The 17205-nt window shown below is 35.5% G+C and overlaps 1 protein-coding gene across 1 annotated transcript in view; it reads right to left on the reverse strand.

The window, feature by feature from the left end:
- The window catches only part of LOC150076033 (WD repeat-containing protein WRAP73-like), an 88073-nt gene that overhangs the window by 54981 nt on the left and 15887 nt on the right, over positions 1-17205 (reverse strand). Inside the window, exons 5-8 of the mRNA XM_090387406.1 lie at positions 15442-15618; positions 15249-15338; positions 14577-14711; positions 7388-7465 (exon numbers count right to left, since the gene is read on the reverse strand). Of these exons, the coding sequence (XP_090243532.1) occupies positions 7388-7465; positions 14577-14711; positions 15249-15338; positions 15442-15618 (480 nt within the window). The remainder of the gene's footprint in view (positions 1-7387; positions 7466-14576; positions 14712-15248; positions 15339-15441; positions 15619-17205) is intronic.

Raw genomic sequence — 17205 nt, forward strand, 5'->3', positions numbered from 1 at the left:
GTTGCAGTAGCACACTGCCATTACTGTCATTAACAACCCTGCCAACCTTTGTATCATCTGCAAACTTCGACATTAAGCCTGATATACCTTCATCAATATCATTGATAAATATACAAAACAACAGTGGACCTAACACCAAACCCTGTGGGACCCCACTAATAACATTAGTCCAAGAAGAGCAGCACCCATTGATTACCACCCTCTGTCTTCTCCCACTTAACCATCCTTTTATCCGTTGTAGCAACTTACCCTTAATACCATTCTGCTCCAATTTGTACAATAGTCTTCCATGCGCAACAGTGTCAAAAGCTTTCCTGAAATCCAAATATATGATATCAAAATTATTTTTTGCATCCAGTTCCTTTGTAACCACATCATAATATCCTATCAAATTTGTCAGACAAGACTTTCCCTTAACAAACCCATGCTGTGTCTGAATTATTGCTGCAGTCTTGTGTAGATGATCCTGCAATGCATCTTTAACCAGTGACTCCATTATTTTACCAGGAACAGAAGTTAAACTAACTGGTCTGTAATTACTCGTGTCACCCTTCGATCCCCCTTTGTGAATTGGGGATACATTGGCACATCTCCAGTCCGTTGGAACCTCCCCTGAGTCCAAAGACGCTCTCATAATTATGGCTAAGGGTTTGCTTAGTTGCTTTGCCGCCGCCTCCTTTAATATAACTGGATAGATCCCATCCACCCCAGGTGCTTTTCTTACGTTTAACTTCAACAATTTCTCTTCCACTTTGCTCTCAGTTATTACAAAATCATTAAGTATCCTGCTACAATTTGATAACCTTCTGTCATTTTCAAACCTTAATAATTCCTCACGTGTGAATGTAGATGCAAAATACTCATTCAGTTTGTTTGCTATCTGAGCAGGATCATCAACAGTCGAACCATCGATGTCAAGTGGACCAATCAGATTAATCCCCTTCCTTTTAGAGTTTATATAAGTAAAGTAATCCTTGCTGTTTTTCTTAGCATCTTTTGCCAAGGATTTCTCGTAATCTGCCTTCGCCTGCCGAACCTCCTTTGTGACCTGATTACAGATTAACTTATATCTGTCATAGGCTTCTGAGTCGCTTGATAATTTATATGCATCCCATGCATTTTTCTTCTCTGTTACGAGTCTTATTATTTCATTTGACAACCATTTAGGCCTAAACCTTGAACAATATTTCTTAATAGGTATGAAACTTTTAGTAGCTTCCACGATTAATTCCTTGAATGCTTCCCTACTGACGATGTTACTGTTGGTAACATCGTCAGTTGATCCCACTGTACAGAATTTAAAAACTGTCGGAGACCACTGTACTCGCCTTTACGGAAGCAAAAACCCTTTCCTTTACCCCTGATTGGTAATTAAATCTTTAAGTAAATCCCACGTCAGTACACTGTGATCACTGCCACCTAGTGGTTCTTTTATCTGCAAATTCCAAATACATGAATGATCACTGCTGATAACCAGATCAAGAATATTACTTTCTCTGGTTGCTTCTCTTGAACATGCTGCTGTAAAAAACAATCATCCAATAAATCCATAAAAGTCTGACTAGTGTGTGAGTGACCAACCCACAAGTTCCAGTCAATATCTGGGAAGTTAAAATCCCACATTATAAGACATTCCGATTTACTAGCCCACTCGATTTCTCTGTACAATTGTTCATTGTACTCATTCAAGTCATTAGGCCTATAACACACTCCTACTCTTATTTTTGCTTTTGCAGTGCTTATGTCACACCAAACTGACTCAACAGTGCACTGTTCATCTATATCAACTGGATGCACTTCTTTTGATTTTATGTTTTTCTTAATTAACAGCATAACACCTCCTCCCTTCCTATCCTGTCTGTACACATTGTACTCCCCAAATTCCAGTTCGGCATTCCTTATATCTGTGTGACACCACGTCTCTGATATCCCGACAATATCCGCCTTTGATGTCTTGACCAACACTTCAAATTCATCAAATTTATTTACTATACTTCTAGCATTGGTATACATGCAAGTATACATGCACCTATTCTTATTTTTAGTTACTCTAACACATCCCATATACCCAACTGTTTCATGATGACTGCCATCCGTCCCTGAAACCCCCAACACCCCTCGCTCCAGGTCACTACTTATTCTAATAGAAGTTGTGCAAGAATCACCTTCACCTCTGCTTGCGGCTACTGTTAAACTATTAGTCCTTGCATCCCCCCAAGCTATCAGCTTTCCGACCCACCTAACACTGCCTCAATAGCATCAGCAAATATTCTTGCACCCTTTCTATTTAAGTGTATCCCATCCCTGTAGAAGCAGTCTCTCCTGTTAACAAGTACGGTCCAGGCTGAAAAAAATTCTATCCCTTGAGCCTTGCACAATCTTTCCAGGGCCGAATTGATTGACAAGGCTCTCATCATATACTCCCTCCTATCGTGTCTGGGCAGAATTGCAGACACTTTCAAATTCAACCCTAATTCACGGCTTTTTTTCATCAGTGACCTGTACTTGTTAAGTAATTCTGCCGGTCTCCTACTCTTAATATCATTAGTGCCAACGTGTACAACTATATCACCTTTTGTGCCCCTAAAAGATGATATCCGCTCTACAACGTCATCAACCTTTGCCCCTGGCAGACATACCCTGGTCCTGTTCCACCTATCCTTTTTACAAAGGATGTTTCCCGTTTCCCTGACAATAGAGTCACCAACAACTACTAGTTCCTTTGGGACCAGCGCATTCTGCCTTGGGGGCTGCCGCTGTGTTGCGTGATGACCAAGTGCAATCTCTGGCGTTGATGTGGGCAGCTGAGATGGCCTGATGGCCCCTCAATTTAGATCTTTCGAGGGCATCCACCCTGTCCTTCAAACTCTCATATAGGCCCATAACAACGCTGAGTTGTCGCCTTATTTCCTTACACTCCTTACATCGCGCACACACAAAGACATCCCCAATGGCAATATCATGTTCCGTTCCAGATAGTTCGGCAAACATTTCACAAGTTGCACATTTTTTTAGGCTGTGATGCGTTGGAGAATCGCCTCCCTCAGTTCTCCCCCGAGTCACAGCACTCCTGCCACTTTGTGCCCGTTGCATTGCTGCTCTAGTTTGGGGCATGATATTGTAAATTAATAAGATCAATAAATTAAATTAAATTAAATGTCAATACTATGCTATCTAATAGAAACAGTGAAGCGTATTACTGTTTCTATAATTATACGTTAGAGCTATCTAGCTACCTCAATTAAAAATTTGAATTCCCTATCACTATATACAAAAACAATGCCTGCAGATTCGAAGATTAGAGAGATTTTAAGTCAGAGAAGATCACAGAGAGGAGATTCCAAATTGCCAAGTCTTTGACAGGGAATATCAGAACGGACAAATGCACAAGTACCACCTTTGAGGCAAAAGGAATCATACAGTGAATAATTTGGGCAACTGAGATGAGCAGTAGTTGAATCAACCGATAACTGAGATTCTGTCAGAAAAAGTACATGGGGTTTGGCAGGCAGAAAGTGGAAATGGATACTCATTTGAGATTAGAATTGAGACCACGTATATTTGTGAAATGAATTAGAAAGTGTTTGGGAGATTTGTATCTTTTCGCAGATAAGCTTGCTCTATTAGTTTGACAATTCATGATGTATTCAATTGTAAGAAAAAGTGGGTGGGACATGCTGTATGAAGTAATGAAATTTTTGGGTATGCCTACACATGGTAAGAATATACCCCAGATCCTTGACATAATGTGGCCTCTAGAATGCCCCCCGCATACACACTACTCTAACTTTCTCCAGTCATTATCTGGCAGAGTAGAGGTAGCAGGCTGATCCGGAAGCCTCCTATAGAGTTACCAATAGGTTTGGTCCAGTGTACTAACTAGCGGCCAGCCTGCAAACACCGTTTTAGAGCTGTACCCTTGAAATGTAAGGAAGATTGGATCTCGCCACGATGTTCATCATAATCTCAAAAGTGATCAATCATACTATATGATGGAAGAGATGGGGGAATGGTAAGAATATACCCCAGATCCTTGACATAATCTGCAATCTCTGACTGAAAGTTCTATACTGTACAGCATTTCTCCAGTGCATGAATGAGTTCTTCATTCCACTGGCCATTGCTATCAACAAGCTGCTCAATTTTAGCATCTTCTGTCAGCTCTTCAAAAACTTAAATTCTTCCATGTTCACAGGAATGGGGGAGAACGGAAGGTAGAATAACTACGGGTCTAATATTAGTAATTACGAATTCTAATACAAAGTAGCTCACAGAAAACTTTATGCTCATCTTAAGATTGAGCAATATGGCTTTGTGAAAGGTTGTTCTTCACTACTTCAAGCTTAATAGTACTCTGGCTTACTATTATCCAAGCCCTTCAAGTGAATGTGATCTATGTTAACTTCACTGAACACTCAGTTCAGTAAACCTGCAAATTCCTAGTCTGGAAACTTTGTTCATATGGAGTTGTTCTGAACTCGTTATTGGTGACTCTCAAGTTATCTGAGCAAGTGACCTCAAATATCAAATAACCACACAATACATTTTAAGTTCTAGCATTAATAGTCCAAGTTCAAGTTCTGGCATTAATAATCCAACTCCAAGTTCTTGCAGTTTTTAATAATCCATTAAGTTCTAGCAAAAATAGCCCAAGGGTTCCTCTTACGGGGAAACCTTGAGCTATTATTTTCCATTTTCATTAATGATATCACTTCTCTGTGTGATCACAACTGAAACGTCAGGTGTTTACTTTATATGCACATGACCAAAACTTATTTACTAGTATCTCAAATTCTGATGATGCTTTGGGCCATCTGGCCACTCTCAATCTTTTGCACTAGTGTGATGATGTGATTAGCATATTGCTCTCAATAATCCAAAATGTTATACCAATCAGCTACACTGACAACATAAACAAAATGCACTCTCCGAACACAGCATTAATAACATACTCATTAACAGAATTCTGAAGTACATAAAATACCTTGAAGCCACTTTAGGCAACTGTAAAATTTAAAAATAATATCAACCATTTCACTATTTAGTATACCAATAAGAGGTACACAGTACAGTTCAAGAATGAACAAGACTCTCCTCTTTCTCTCTTTAAAGCCCTAATATGTTTGAGGTACTTATTTACAATTTGGAATCTTTATTTGGCCTATCAAAATTTTAAAAAGCCTTTTTGAAATTCATCTGCATCAGATGAATTTCAAAATGGAGTTACCTGTTATCATGACAATCTTTACCGAAAAATGTAAAAATTCTTTTGAAACAAGATCATACATACATAAAGTGTACGATAAATAACATAAAGTGTTATTACATAAAGTGTACGATAAATAACAAATTGACTGTCCAATCCCTTCCAACTTAATTGAGTAAACAGGTCAACCCACAACTTAAGGAATATTTGCAACTTTATTCCAACTACATGCAGGACCAATAAATGATTTCAATAATTCCTCAATATCACAATGCACAGTATAATGCAATAATTTTTAAAACCATTTGTGTGTGTTGTCGAATAGCAAATGTTGATTAAATGTATGCTGCAATACTAAATCACGTTAATGTTATTTGTTTATCTATTATTTTATCTCTGTATGAGTGATACTAGGATATCCTTTGTCACTAAGTAAAAATAAATTATATTAAAAATACTATAAACAGTAAGGAAAATTTTACTTAAACATTAACTGATGACTGACAATATTTTTTGTGTGCTGGCAAAAGACCATATGCCTTTCCAGTTCATTCCAAACACATGCTCAATGAGAATAAGATTCGAGAACTGAGCTGACCAAGGCAGATGTTTGAAATCCTTTCTGTGTTCCTCAAACCATTCTTTCAAACATTTGGTGCAGTGGATGGTTGCACTGCCATCTTGAAAATACCCTTGTCCATAGGAATAAACATGCAACATTGTAGGGTGTAACTGATTCATAATGACGTTCAGATATATTCATGCATTAATAGTGTTCTCCAGCCGGAACAGGAGACCAACAATAATACACCTCCACCAGCAGACTGTACTATCAGTACACAACAAGATGGTTTCAATGCCTCATGTGATTAATTCCATATGTGCACTCTTTCACTGGTTCTGAAAATCAAAAATTGAGAGTCACTGGACAAAACAGCTTTCCTCCTGTTCTGTGTTCATCCTTATATTTCTTGCACCAACGCAATCACATTTTATGGCTGATATTTGAAACCAATGGTTTCTGTGAAGGTCTCCTATTCTCATAGTACATTCTTTGTGGGATTCTTTACTTGGCATGGGGTACTGAGGATTTTCAAAATTTCTGTATTAAATGCAGAGATTAACTGTTTCATCATTTGGTGATATTTACACCTTGATAATTCACATTGAGTGTTCCATCACTTTACATTTCGGTTGCAGCTACATCTGGGGAGGCGCCTCCGTAGCCAGGTGGGAAGGAGCAGCAGTGCATAGCATACGCCTCTTGATTAGACCGGGGTTCGAGCCCATCACCACCAAATACGGAGGATGTTGAAAGGTCAGAGAATGACCACCGCATATCCCGGAGCAATATGGCCTTAGTTGCTAATGCTCCTAAAAACCAATCAACCAACCAACATCTGGGGATTATTCCATTTATTAAAGAATCAAATGACAACAGTCTTAACAAGTGTAGCTGCCTTCTCTATGTGGGCTAAGTGGACAGTCAAACAATACAAACAAAATAGTCCAACACCATACTATGGTACATGCACACACCACTCCACTCATTAGGCGCCTCCGTAGCCAGGTGGGAAGGAGCAGCAGTGCATAGCACATGCTTCTTGATTAGACCGGGGTTCGAGCCCATCATCACCAAATATGGAGGATGCGGAAAGCTCAGGGAATGACCACCGCTTATCTCAGAGCAATATGGCCTTGGTTGCTAATGCTCCTAAAAACCAAATAACAAACAACAAACAAACAAACAAACAAACAACTCCACTCATTGACCTTTATCAATAAAATATTCTCATATAATACACCATGGAGTGGCATAGCTTGGCGCACGCACACACACAATAAATTAAAAAAGTCCTCTCTACTGTAGAACCTGCTAAATGTCTACTGGCAAATCTTAACTCTTTGGAATTCTTGAGATCCTGGTATATCTCATTGTTGGTAGATTGATTTGAGCACTAGTCAGGTCACAGTTTTATAACACTTTCCTGTGCATATCACATACCATGTGATCATTTTGATTTACATATTTTTTCCATAGACTGATGCAAACAACCCAACCTATGTGGTTCTGATAAAGTGGGCAGGCAATGTATACACATATAAGAAAGTTTTTCAAGCAAAATGAAATATAACTTCATTTCACAAAACAAAATAAACACATACATTACTTTCACTTACCAAATCATCAGTATTAATATTTGCAGGATGACCATATTCTATAATAGCTTTCCAAGTAATGTAATTTAAAATCCGTACCTGTAAAAAATATCAGTACATTACATAAAAATGCATTACATACAAAAAAAGTTATGTTTTCACCATTAAATGCAAAAAATGTTAAAAGCCTCTATCTGTGGTGGAGGGAGGGATAGAAAGGGGGGGAAGATTTAGTAACTTAAGATTTTCAGTTTTCTGCAAGTTAAACAACTCAAAATTAATTTATTATTTGTCCTATTTTTGCTTTTCTTTAATGATGTTGCTCAATGTACAGTACGTGTGGATGGAAATATATATGTAAGCAATATAAAAAGCTATATAGAAATTCACTCAGAAAAGGCACCTTAAACGAAGCCTTGGAAAATATGCAGTGGCGGATTTACAGATATTGAACAAATAAATGTAAACAAAGGTTTTTCAGCACCTATTTAAATAGCAATTTACCTACATGACTATTTCAGATAAAGGATCTAGGAGTCATACTTAATAGTAATTTCTCATTCAGAACTTCCTCATATTATAGGTTAATGGCCACAGCCGAGACAAAATAAATTTTAAAGCATAAAATCTGAGACAGTGAAAAAAAAAAAAATGGGCAGACTTTGCCATGTTTAGATAATATCTATGGTTAAATACATTATAAAATACAATACATCCTCATAAATTCAGCATCCATATTCTGGATTTTTGAAAATTACAATTTTGAAGGTTATGCAATATGGCATAAATATTTGCTACATAATTTGGTATTTTTTTTAGATAACTATGATTTCTATGATAGTTGCCAGCATTAAACCAAAATGTTAACCAGCACTACCAGATTAGTCCAGCAATGATGTACTTGCCTAAGAAATAAAGGTTTCAGGTTTGAATGCTGCCTCTAGTGTGGGTGCTGCGATTGCCCAATATTTTTTAATAGTAAGTATGTATAAATAGTGTTTTTTTTTTTTTTTTTTTTTTGGTAGTTGTTGGCGCATCGGCTTCTGTGGCCATAATGCACCTCCCAAGGTTTTTGCAGTACTTTGATCCAAGCCCGAGGCGGGATTCAAACCCACGACCTTTGGGTTGCCAGGCTGGCACTTTACCCACCTGGCTAGCCCGGTCGGCTATAAATAGTGTGATATGGTTTCAGTAATCAAACTGCCTTAAGACTTAAATACATACAATTGTATATTAAGTACTATACTGTGAAATAGTATTGGATGTCTTGCAAATGACTGATTTTATACATTATTTATACATTGTAAATACGCAGCAGCAATGACACACAATCTAGGAAATATGTAAAACAGAAAGAAAGTGGTGTTTGGAATTATTAATTGAACATAACACATAAATTTGGCATCTGCAGTGCTTTGTTAAAGTCCAACCAGCCAATATTTCCTCTGCCTTTGTACAGTCAACTACCCTCAGAGAAATATTCAAAAGTTCAGATTTTTGAGGTTCTACTGTAATTATATCAATATACAGGGTGTTTCAAAAATGATGGTCAATAATTTAAAGGTGAAAAGTACAAACTAAAATAAGCAAAAAAGTCCCAGTGAACATCGGGCTGCAAATGAACCGTTTTCAAGATGATGCACATTTTCTGTTAAGATCTGCCACTGACTATGGGAGCACTAGTTTAGCAAAAAGCTGTGAATCCTTTGCTAACGGTGGTTTTATTAAACATAAGATAATACGTTTTTAATTTTTGGTTTCAATACCACAGGATTTTACAGATGTTATACGTTACCGGATGTTACAAAAGGTGTTCAAAATGCTGTCCTTTCATCTGTACGCAGCTTTGTAGTCTTCTCTGCATTGAGTTGCAAATCCTCTCAGGCATTCCTGGGTCATTTCTCATTTGCTGAAAGTCTCCTTCAACCAGACACTGCAATTCCTCAACTGTCAGAATTAATGTCAGAAGTGTACACCAAGCTTTTTTACATGACCCCAGATACAAATCTCTAGGATTTAAGACTGGTGATCTGGGAGGAGGCCACATTACAGGCCCAACTCTACCTATCCATCGTTGACCATACCTTCTAGTTAGATACCAAGTCACAATTCAAGCAAAATGTGTCGGTGCACCACTATGCACAAACCACGTTTTGGTGTTGCTGAAGTGGAACATTATCATCATCAAGGAGGTCTGGAAGAACATTCTGCAGGAACTGAAGGTACAACTCTCCTGTTAGCCTGTTTGGCAAAAAGTGTGGTCCAATTAGATGGTCTCCTAGTAGTCCTGCCCAGATATTCAATGAGAAACATTGCTGATGTCGTGACTCGTGAATTGCATTAGGATTTTCGTTGGACCAAACGTGACAGTTATGAAAATTAAAAATACCATCACAAGTAAACTCAGCTTCTTCAGTGAAAAAAATGTTGTTTAAAAATTGAGGATTCAGGACACACTGTTGTTGCATTCACTGGCAGAAGTTCACTCTGGGAGGGTAGTATGTATTGCTGAGGACTTGTACATACTGAATATGGTAGGGGTACAGTAATTGCGATGTAAAATTCGCCACACACTGTTTTGGCTCAGTACACGTTCTGGAAGAGCAACCCTCCTTGTCGAAATTCCTGGATTTTGTTCTATTCTTTCTAACACCCTTTCCTTTCCTCAACATTGGGTGTTAACCTGATGTTGAGGAAAGGAAAGGGTGTTAGAAACTTCTGGGCCTACCTGCTTGTACTCCATGTGCGAAGGGCCCAAGTTCTCTAAAGCATTGATGTACCCTGATGATTGTGCTCCTGTCGGGCTGCCTTCAGTGCAGAAATGCTTCTTTATGTACAAACGTGCAGCCTCGAGTGCACTGCCGTTGGCTTTACCATACATGAACTTCGTTGCTGTAACCTCTTTCCACATTGACTATCCTTTGACAAGTACTAGTATGTCTGGTACATCTCAGAGCATTGAGAGAGGGGAAAGGGAGAGAATGAGCATAACCTAACCTAAACAAACAAGTCAGTGTGTGGATTCCAACTCTGTACAGTTCACCTTGTCAGTGGCGGATCCCAAATAGAAATGTGCAATATCTCGAAAATGATTCACTTAAGGACTCATGTTTACTAGGCTTTTTTTGCATGTTCACCTTTAAATTATTGACCATCAATTTTGAAACACTGTATTTAAGGAATAATCAAGAAGTATTGTAATAAAGTAAATCATGAGCTAAAAGCTTTACTCAGTTATATTTTATTGAATTTCTTTCTGCTCTAACCATATTCTGATAAAATACAAACCTTTTACATGTTAAATTTATATTAAATTTATGTAACATAATGGCACTACTGGTTTTTACAACTAAACAGTCTCGTCCACCTGACCAATGAACATTAACAGGAAATAGCATTCTAAACACACTTTAATGTGTTGTGTAAAACTATATTCCAGGAAAATAAATTTTCCAAGAAATTATAATTTTTAGTGTGACTGATAGGAGTTTATAAATTACAAAATCTTTTAAATTAATTATAAATTTTTCTAAAATGCAATTTAAGAATTGAACACTGGTGTGGCCAATTATAGTAATTTTGAATACTGATTCATGGATTTCTGAAACTATTTCTTCAACACTTCCATTATGCACTAGAATGACAAACTAAAAGCTAGATAATCTTTCAGCTTCCAAGGTCTGCTCTTGAAATACAATGAATAAAGCAACCTTAAGCCAGCATCATTTCTCTCTTTCAGCTCTTATAAAATGATATTTTTAAGCAAAGAACACTGGCTTAATAATAAGTTTCATCAAAATTAAATTCCTTATCAATAATAATATTTTTACACATATTTGGTTTTTCCTCACAAATTGGTGTACTTTTTAAAAGAATCCATTCCATAAATTGGAGCTTAATGAAGGATTTAGCTCATTTTTTCAGATATTCACAAGTCAATTTATACATACCAAAAATTTCATCTTTATAACATAAAGCAAAGCTTATGTAGCATCTGCCAAAAAAAAAAAAAAAAGTAATAATGATGATAATAATAAAATGAAATAAAAATGAGATAAAATGTTTCCCCAAATTTTAAATTTTATATGCTTCTTTCAAATATTTATTTAATCCCTGTTTAAAGCTTTCTGGTCTACAAGGTTAGGTGGTAACTTATTCCACTAGTTGACTGCTATCCAACTAAAGGCAAATTTTTTATGACCAGTCAACGATTATCTTTTCTTATTCTCCAACATGCATGCAGGGTAGATTGCACACTAGCAATTTTTAGCTTTTTATAGTCTTCTGTAGGTTGTGGTACGCAGCCAAACCTACCTTCAAAGAAAACTACAGGCACTTCCCGACGTACATGATACTCAACTTATATAAATTCGACTTTACGTAAGTTTTTGCCAGCCAGTGCAAACTGAAAAAAATATGGAAACGCATTTTGCATCCCACAAGAATAAATAGACGTATTGTGAAAATATCATAATGTGAACCCAATAACACATTTTTTTTTTTTTTTTTTTGGTAATTCATTCCAAGACCTTGGAAGTTGAATTTTGTTATATAACTAAGCTATTTAACTCTCTAAAAGGTCATTTTTATAATGGAAATTGTATTAGTTTTATATAAATTTATTTCAAATAAGCACAACACAAAAAATCACTTTTAACTAAAGGACGCAAAAACAAAACATGCGGCCAACATGTTTACAAACACTACTATTGGCTCAGAGGAAGGGCTAAGCGGTCTAGTTGGAGAATGTACCACACTTTCATTGTTAACATACGTTCTGTTATAAGAATCAATTTTGAATGCCTTTATGATATTTTTCTAAAGCACATTTCTGGAGGTCACTACCATAAAACAATAAAACCAATTTGCACTTTTTGGTTTATTGGGCTTTTCTGTTCGTGCAATCTATTATAAACGGGTAGTAAACTCGATCTTAATGTTTGTTTGTTTGTTGTTATTTGGTTTTTAGGAGCATTAGCAACTAAGGCCATGTTGCTCCGGGATATGCGGTGGTCATTCCCTGACCTTTCCGCATCCTCTGTATTTGGTGGTGACGGGCTCGAACCCCGGTCTAATCAAGAAGCGTGTGCTACGCACTGCTGCTCCTTCCCACCTGGCTACGGAGACACCTCGATCTTAATGCATTTGCGATAATACCGATAATAGGGGAAATGTGTTTCCCCTTCACCGAAATCTTCAATTATATAAAAAACAGAAATAAATTTTCAGAATCTTCTCTTCATTCCTATTTACTTATTACAATGAAGGGAAAGTGACCAATGAAAAGTGCAAGTGGTGGCAGTGCTAGGAAACAAAACAAAATTGATTTAGAAATGAAGATGAAATGATTAAGAAGTATGAAGTAAGACAAAGTTTGTTATCTAGCTGCTTCAACAGTGAATAATATTTTAAAGGACTGCACATATAAAAGAACACGTTAAAGGATCAATGAATTTAAGATCAATGGTGATTGAAAAACAGCGTTCAGGTGCTATATATTCAGGTGCTATATTAATAATGGATGGAAAATCAGATTCAGAAACGAGTGCCCAAGTCTAATGGCCATTCAAGCAAAAGCAAGAAGTATTTATGAAGATATTAAGGATAAGTACGGCGAACCCCAAACCAAGTTTGTGTCAAGCAAGCAACGGGTGGATTAATAGGTTCAAGCATCATACTGGTTTCCACAACGTTAAAGTAAAATTTTTGTAATTGCACACTTTTGTAATTTTCCTGTGTATGAGATAAAAGAGCTGAATAAATAATTCTCTCTACATGTTCATCGAACATTTCTTTTAGTAGAGCTCAGCAAAATGAAACTCTTATGCAAGTCTCGGAGTGGCTGTATTTTCTTTAATTTCTCTACTACTAAGATTAGAAATATTTAAGTTGAATGTCAAGAAACAAGAAAAATTTGTGTTCTGACTGAAAAAGATGTCTATTGAAAAAGTTGTTTTAGACTTTTTTTGAAATTATGTATACAGTTTTTACTGAAAAAGCACTGAAACATTTTGGCTATCTGTGCAATACGAGACCCTCCCATACATCATGGGAGGGTCTCATATTGCACAGATAGGAGGGTCTCATATTGCATATCTTATATCTCAGTTATGTATGACTAATTTGCTGTGTCATGCTTTGTTTTGTGTTTGCCACAGTTACTTGTTTGTGTCAAAAAAGAGATTTGCATTTAATAAACTAATCTAAATTATCTGAAAGTTTCAATTGTGATTTCAATGAAGAACCTCAGCACTGCAATTTCTTCCCTTACATTACATACTAACTGCATACTAAAATTAATAAAATTAAAAAAAGTAGGCTAGTAAATTTCTTTTCAATTATAAAAGTGTAATCATTAAATAATCATAAATGACAATGGCAAGCAAAAATATACACCATAACTAAATATTGGAAATTGAAACATATTTTCAATGTGTTCACACCTAGAGAGAATCTGGAACACACTTTAATCCCTCTAACAAGAAAAATTATAACTATCATGGAAACAGTCTGATGATCTGTGTGAGTCATCATAATGAAGTGAGACACCAATCTCAATAGCTTTCAGGAAGGAATTGTGGCTTTTCAGGGATGAGATCCTCAAGCCCTATGTGGAACTTTTCAAAGGTGTCACAGGCTCCAAATTCATTTTCGCAGATAATGGTTTTTCCACACAGGGAAGACTGTTATTATTCACACTGGTTGGCGAATTCCTTTTAAGTGAGGATATTCTTCAGATAGAGTGGCTAGACAGATCCCGGGATCTGAATCTAACTGAATAAGTCTGGTTTATTTTAGGAAAATGAAAGCACACTGACCACTCAGAATCTTCCATGTACTACAATCTGATCATGTAGAAGGGTGAAATCTATTACAACAACCTTATCTTACATCAATCTTGAAAGCACCATGAGAATTAGCTGTTCTGAGTTGTCTACCTATGGGGGGGAAAGAGCATATTTCTTATTAAGTGTCTGAATTATGCAAGACTGGCTTCCCACTTCTTGATAGTCCTAATTATTACGATTCATGAAAATAGAAGCCAATTTCTTTTCACACTCAATATAACTGAATTTTACAATACATTCCACAAAATATTTAGCAGAATTCCATGTGGTACATATCCTTTTTGATATTTCAGATTTTATCGCTGTAACTTATATTTTGGATATCAGTGTACTTAAATGAGTTAAATAACTGCTTTTTTTACCTTTTGATCATAACTTCCAATAGCAAGAAACTGTCCAGTTGGAGACCAAGAAACTGATTTTATTCCTAGAGCCCACGTATATGCAGAGTAAGATCCTAAAGATCTTTCATCCATTGAATAAATTAGAATCTTGTACTAAGAGAAAGAAAACATCAATTTTAATACGAAAAGCAAAAACTTGAATTAAAAAAATATAATAAAAATAGCAATCTGCATGACATCAAAAGACAAATGTAGAAATAATCAATCCACATTTAAGTTTCAAAAATTGATATCTAAGATAACCACTTTCCCTAAGAAACAAGCTTTTGTTAAATTAAAGTTTTATTATAATAATGTTTGACATTCTTGGCATATATGAAACCCTACTATGGTGAATACTATAACATTCTTATGTCTGCCCAAAGATGTTATTTTTTGTGAATTACATGATACAAACTCAGTTCACGTTCTAATTGGCAGAGTAAACAGATCAGAAAACTGTAAATGGGCAGCTCCTAAGAAGAGGTGGCCAGGAAATGTGCTAATTGCATGTTATTACAAATAGCATACAGCAGCCAAATGGAAGATTCTAAAAAAGTTATAAAAAAATACTTTGATAACATGAGTTCAAACAGATTACATTTATTAAAGTTATACATTATCATCAAATAAAAAACCATAAATGCTTACATCTTCCACCATGGAGTCCCAGGCACAAAGCACTTGACCATTAGGTGACCAGGCTATACCATCTAGATCTTTTGTTTCCACTTCAAAATGCTATCAATAAGAATAAAGTCAACAAAACCAATCATTAAATATCTAAAAATAAAAATTAATGTTCAATCAAAAACTGAGAAAAAAATTTTTAAGAGACGCTTACTCTTAAAAGTTTCCACTGAGAGCAAACAAATATGCTAATATAATCACGACAATCCCGTCTTTCAGCCACAGCTAGATATTTACCATCAGGACTAAAAGCAAGACCTGGATTTCCTGGTTTAGCAAATTTGATATATGATACAGATTTGTTTAGGAGAGACCATATTGTAATTCTCAACTAAAAATAGAAGAAAAATTTAACAGTAGACAAAAGTATATTACATATCATTCAATATAAGTACATCTTACAGAATTTACCAGAAAAAATAGGGGGAAAAAAAAAACATTCTTTATAGAGACTTATCAATTCTATTTTTGATCAACAAAACCAAAAGCTACAACAACAACATGCAATGTTTCAAAATTCATAAACCAGCTCTATTAGAATGGAAGCACATGTTGAAAAATGATGATTTCATTATCTGATAGTGCAAACTCTGAATTTTATGCTCAGTGGTAAGTTTCATTTATCCTCTGGTACAAAAAACTAAATGCACCATATTATAAAGACAAAATTTTACATATGTAAAAATAGTAATTTTATAAAGAAATAGTAAAATATATATCCATTAGCTTTCAGTAACAGACTTATCTTTATCTAATCACAAGAATCAAGTCATACTCATATGTGACTAAACTGGCCAAGAACACCACAGAAAAGAAAAGTGCATGTGTTGTGGCAACCTGATTAATGTGAGGGCACTTCCTCTCCTCCTTTTTTATCTTTCATTATCTGTGTCTTTGTCCTTCTCTTCCCCTGTATTACAAAGATTATTTGAAACAAAAATGGCCTGTAATAGAGAAATCCTGTGAAAATGCATATTATTTGTCAGAGTGAATGAATGACAATTTCTAATACTGGAAGTATTTTGACACGTCATTTATATTAATATGGTCTACTGTACTGAATGTAAATAGCTTCTAACCAGCAACAGATGTGTTGGAAGCCAATAAATTATTTTGGATGACTGTTTACCATTTTTATATTTTTTGTTGTATAGAGAAAATGGGGTGGGGGGATATAGGTAACAAAAGACAGAAAAAAAAAGGAGGGGAGAGTAAGAGACACTGAAAAGAGTGAATAGATATGAGTATCCTGACATTATTCAGAGCACTTATAACATGTAATTTCTGTTATACATGGGTATAACAAACTTTCTCCAGCACTCAACACTTGTGATTTTAAACTGACGAAGGTAACTTCTGTTATTGAAAGCTAGAAGCTATTGGATACATATATAAGCACTATTATCCTCATAATAGTGCTTCTATGTATATATTCATTTTATTTTAATAAATTAATTTGTTGTGTCACTGTAAGATAGAATTATATATGGTTCGTTGTACCTGTTTACGATAGTCAACATAACACAGCAAAACAATTAACAATGGATCATACTGATTTAGATTAAAACAGTTAAAATGAAGTTGTAAACTCTTCTAGCCTTGGCTGTTAAGGGTATAAACGGACATGATAAAGTTAGTTAACATCTGCAGTGCGTTACATTTCAGGTGCATTAAATTTTTTTCCTTTTTCTTTGAACAAGAAAAAAAATTCATTTAATTTTATTTTTTTTCTTCTTATGATTAACAGAAGTGAAAAATAATTTTTGGTTATCTGCTTGTCAGTTAATTACTAAGATTATAACTTTATAGAGCACTTAATAAAACTCTATAGTTTTACATTCTCTAAACTTAGCCATTCAGTTTACAACTGTATAACATTTATTAATCTCCTCTTGTAAACTCCTTTTTTTAAAGTCTC

Source organism: Mastigoproctus giganteus, chromosome 13, assembly GCF_048544385.1.
Source record: "Mastigoproctus giganteus isolate SK-2022 chromosome 13, ASM4854438v1, whole genome shotgun sequence".
NCBI lineage: Eukaryota > Metazoa > Arthropoda > Arachnida > Uropygi > Thelyphonidae > Mastigoproctus > Mastigoproctus giganteus.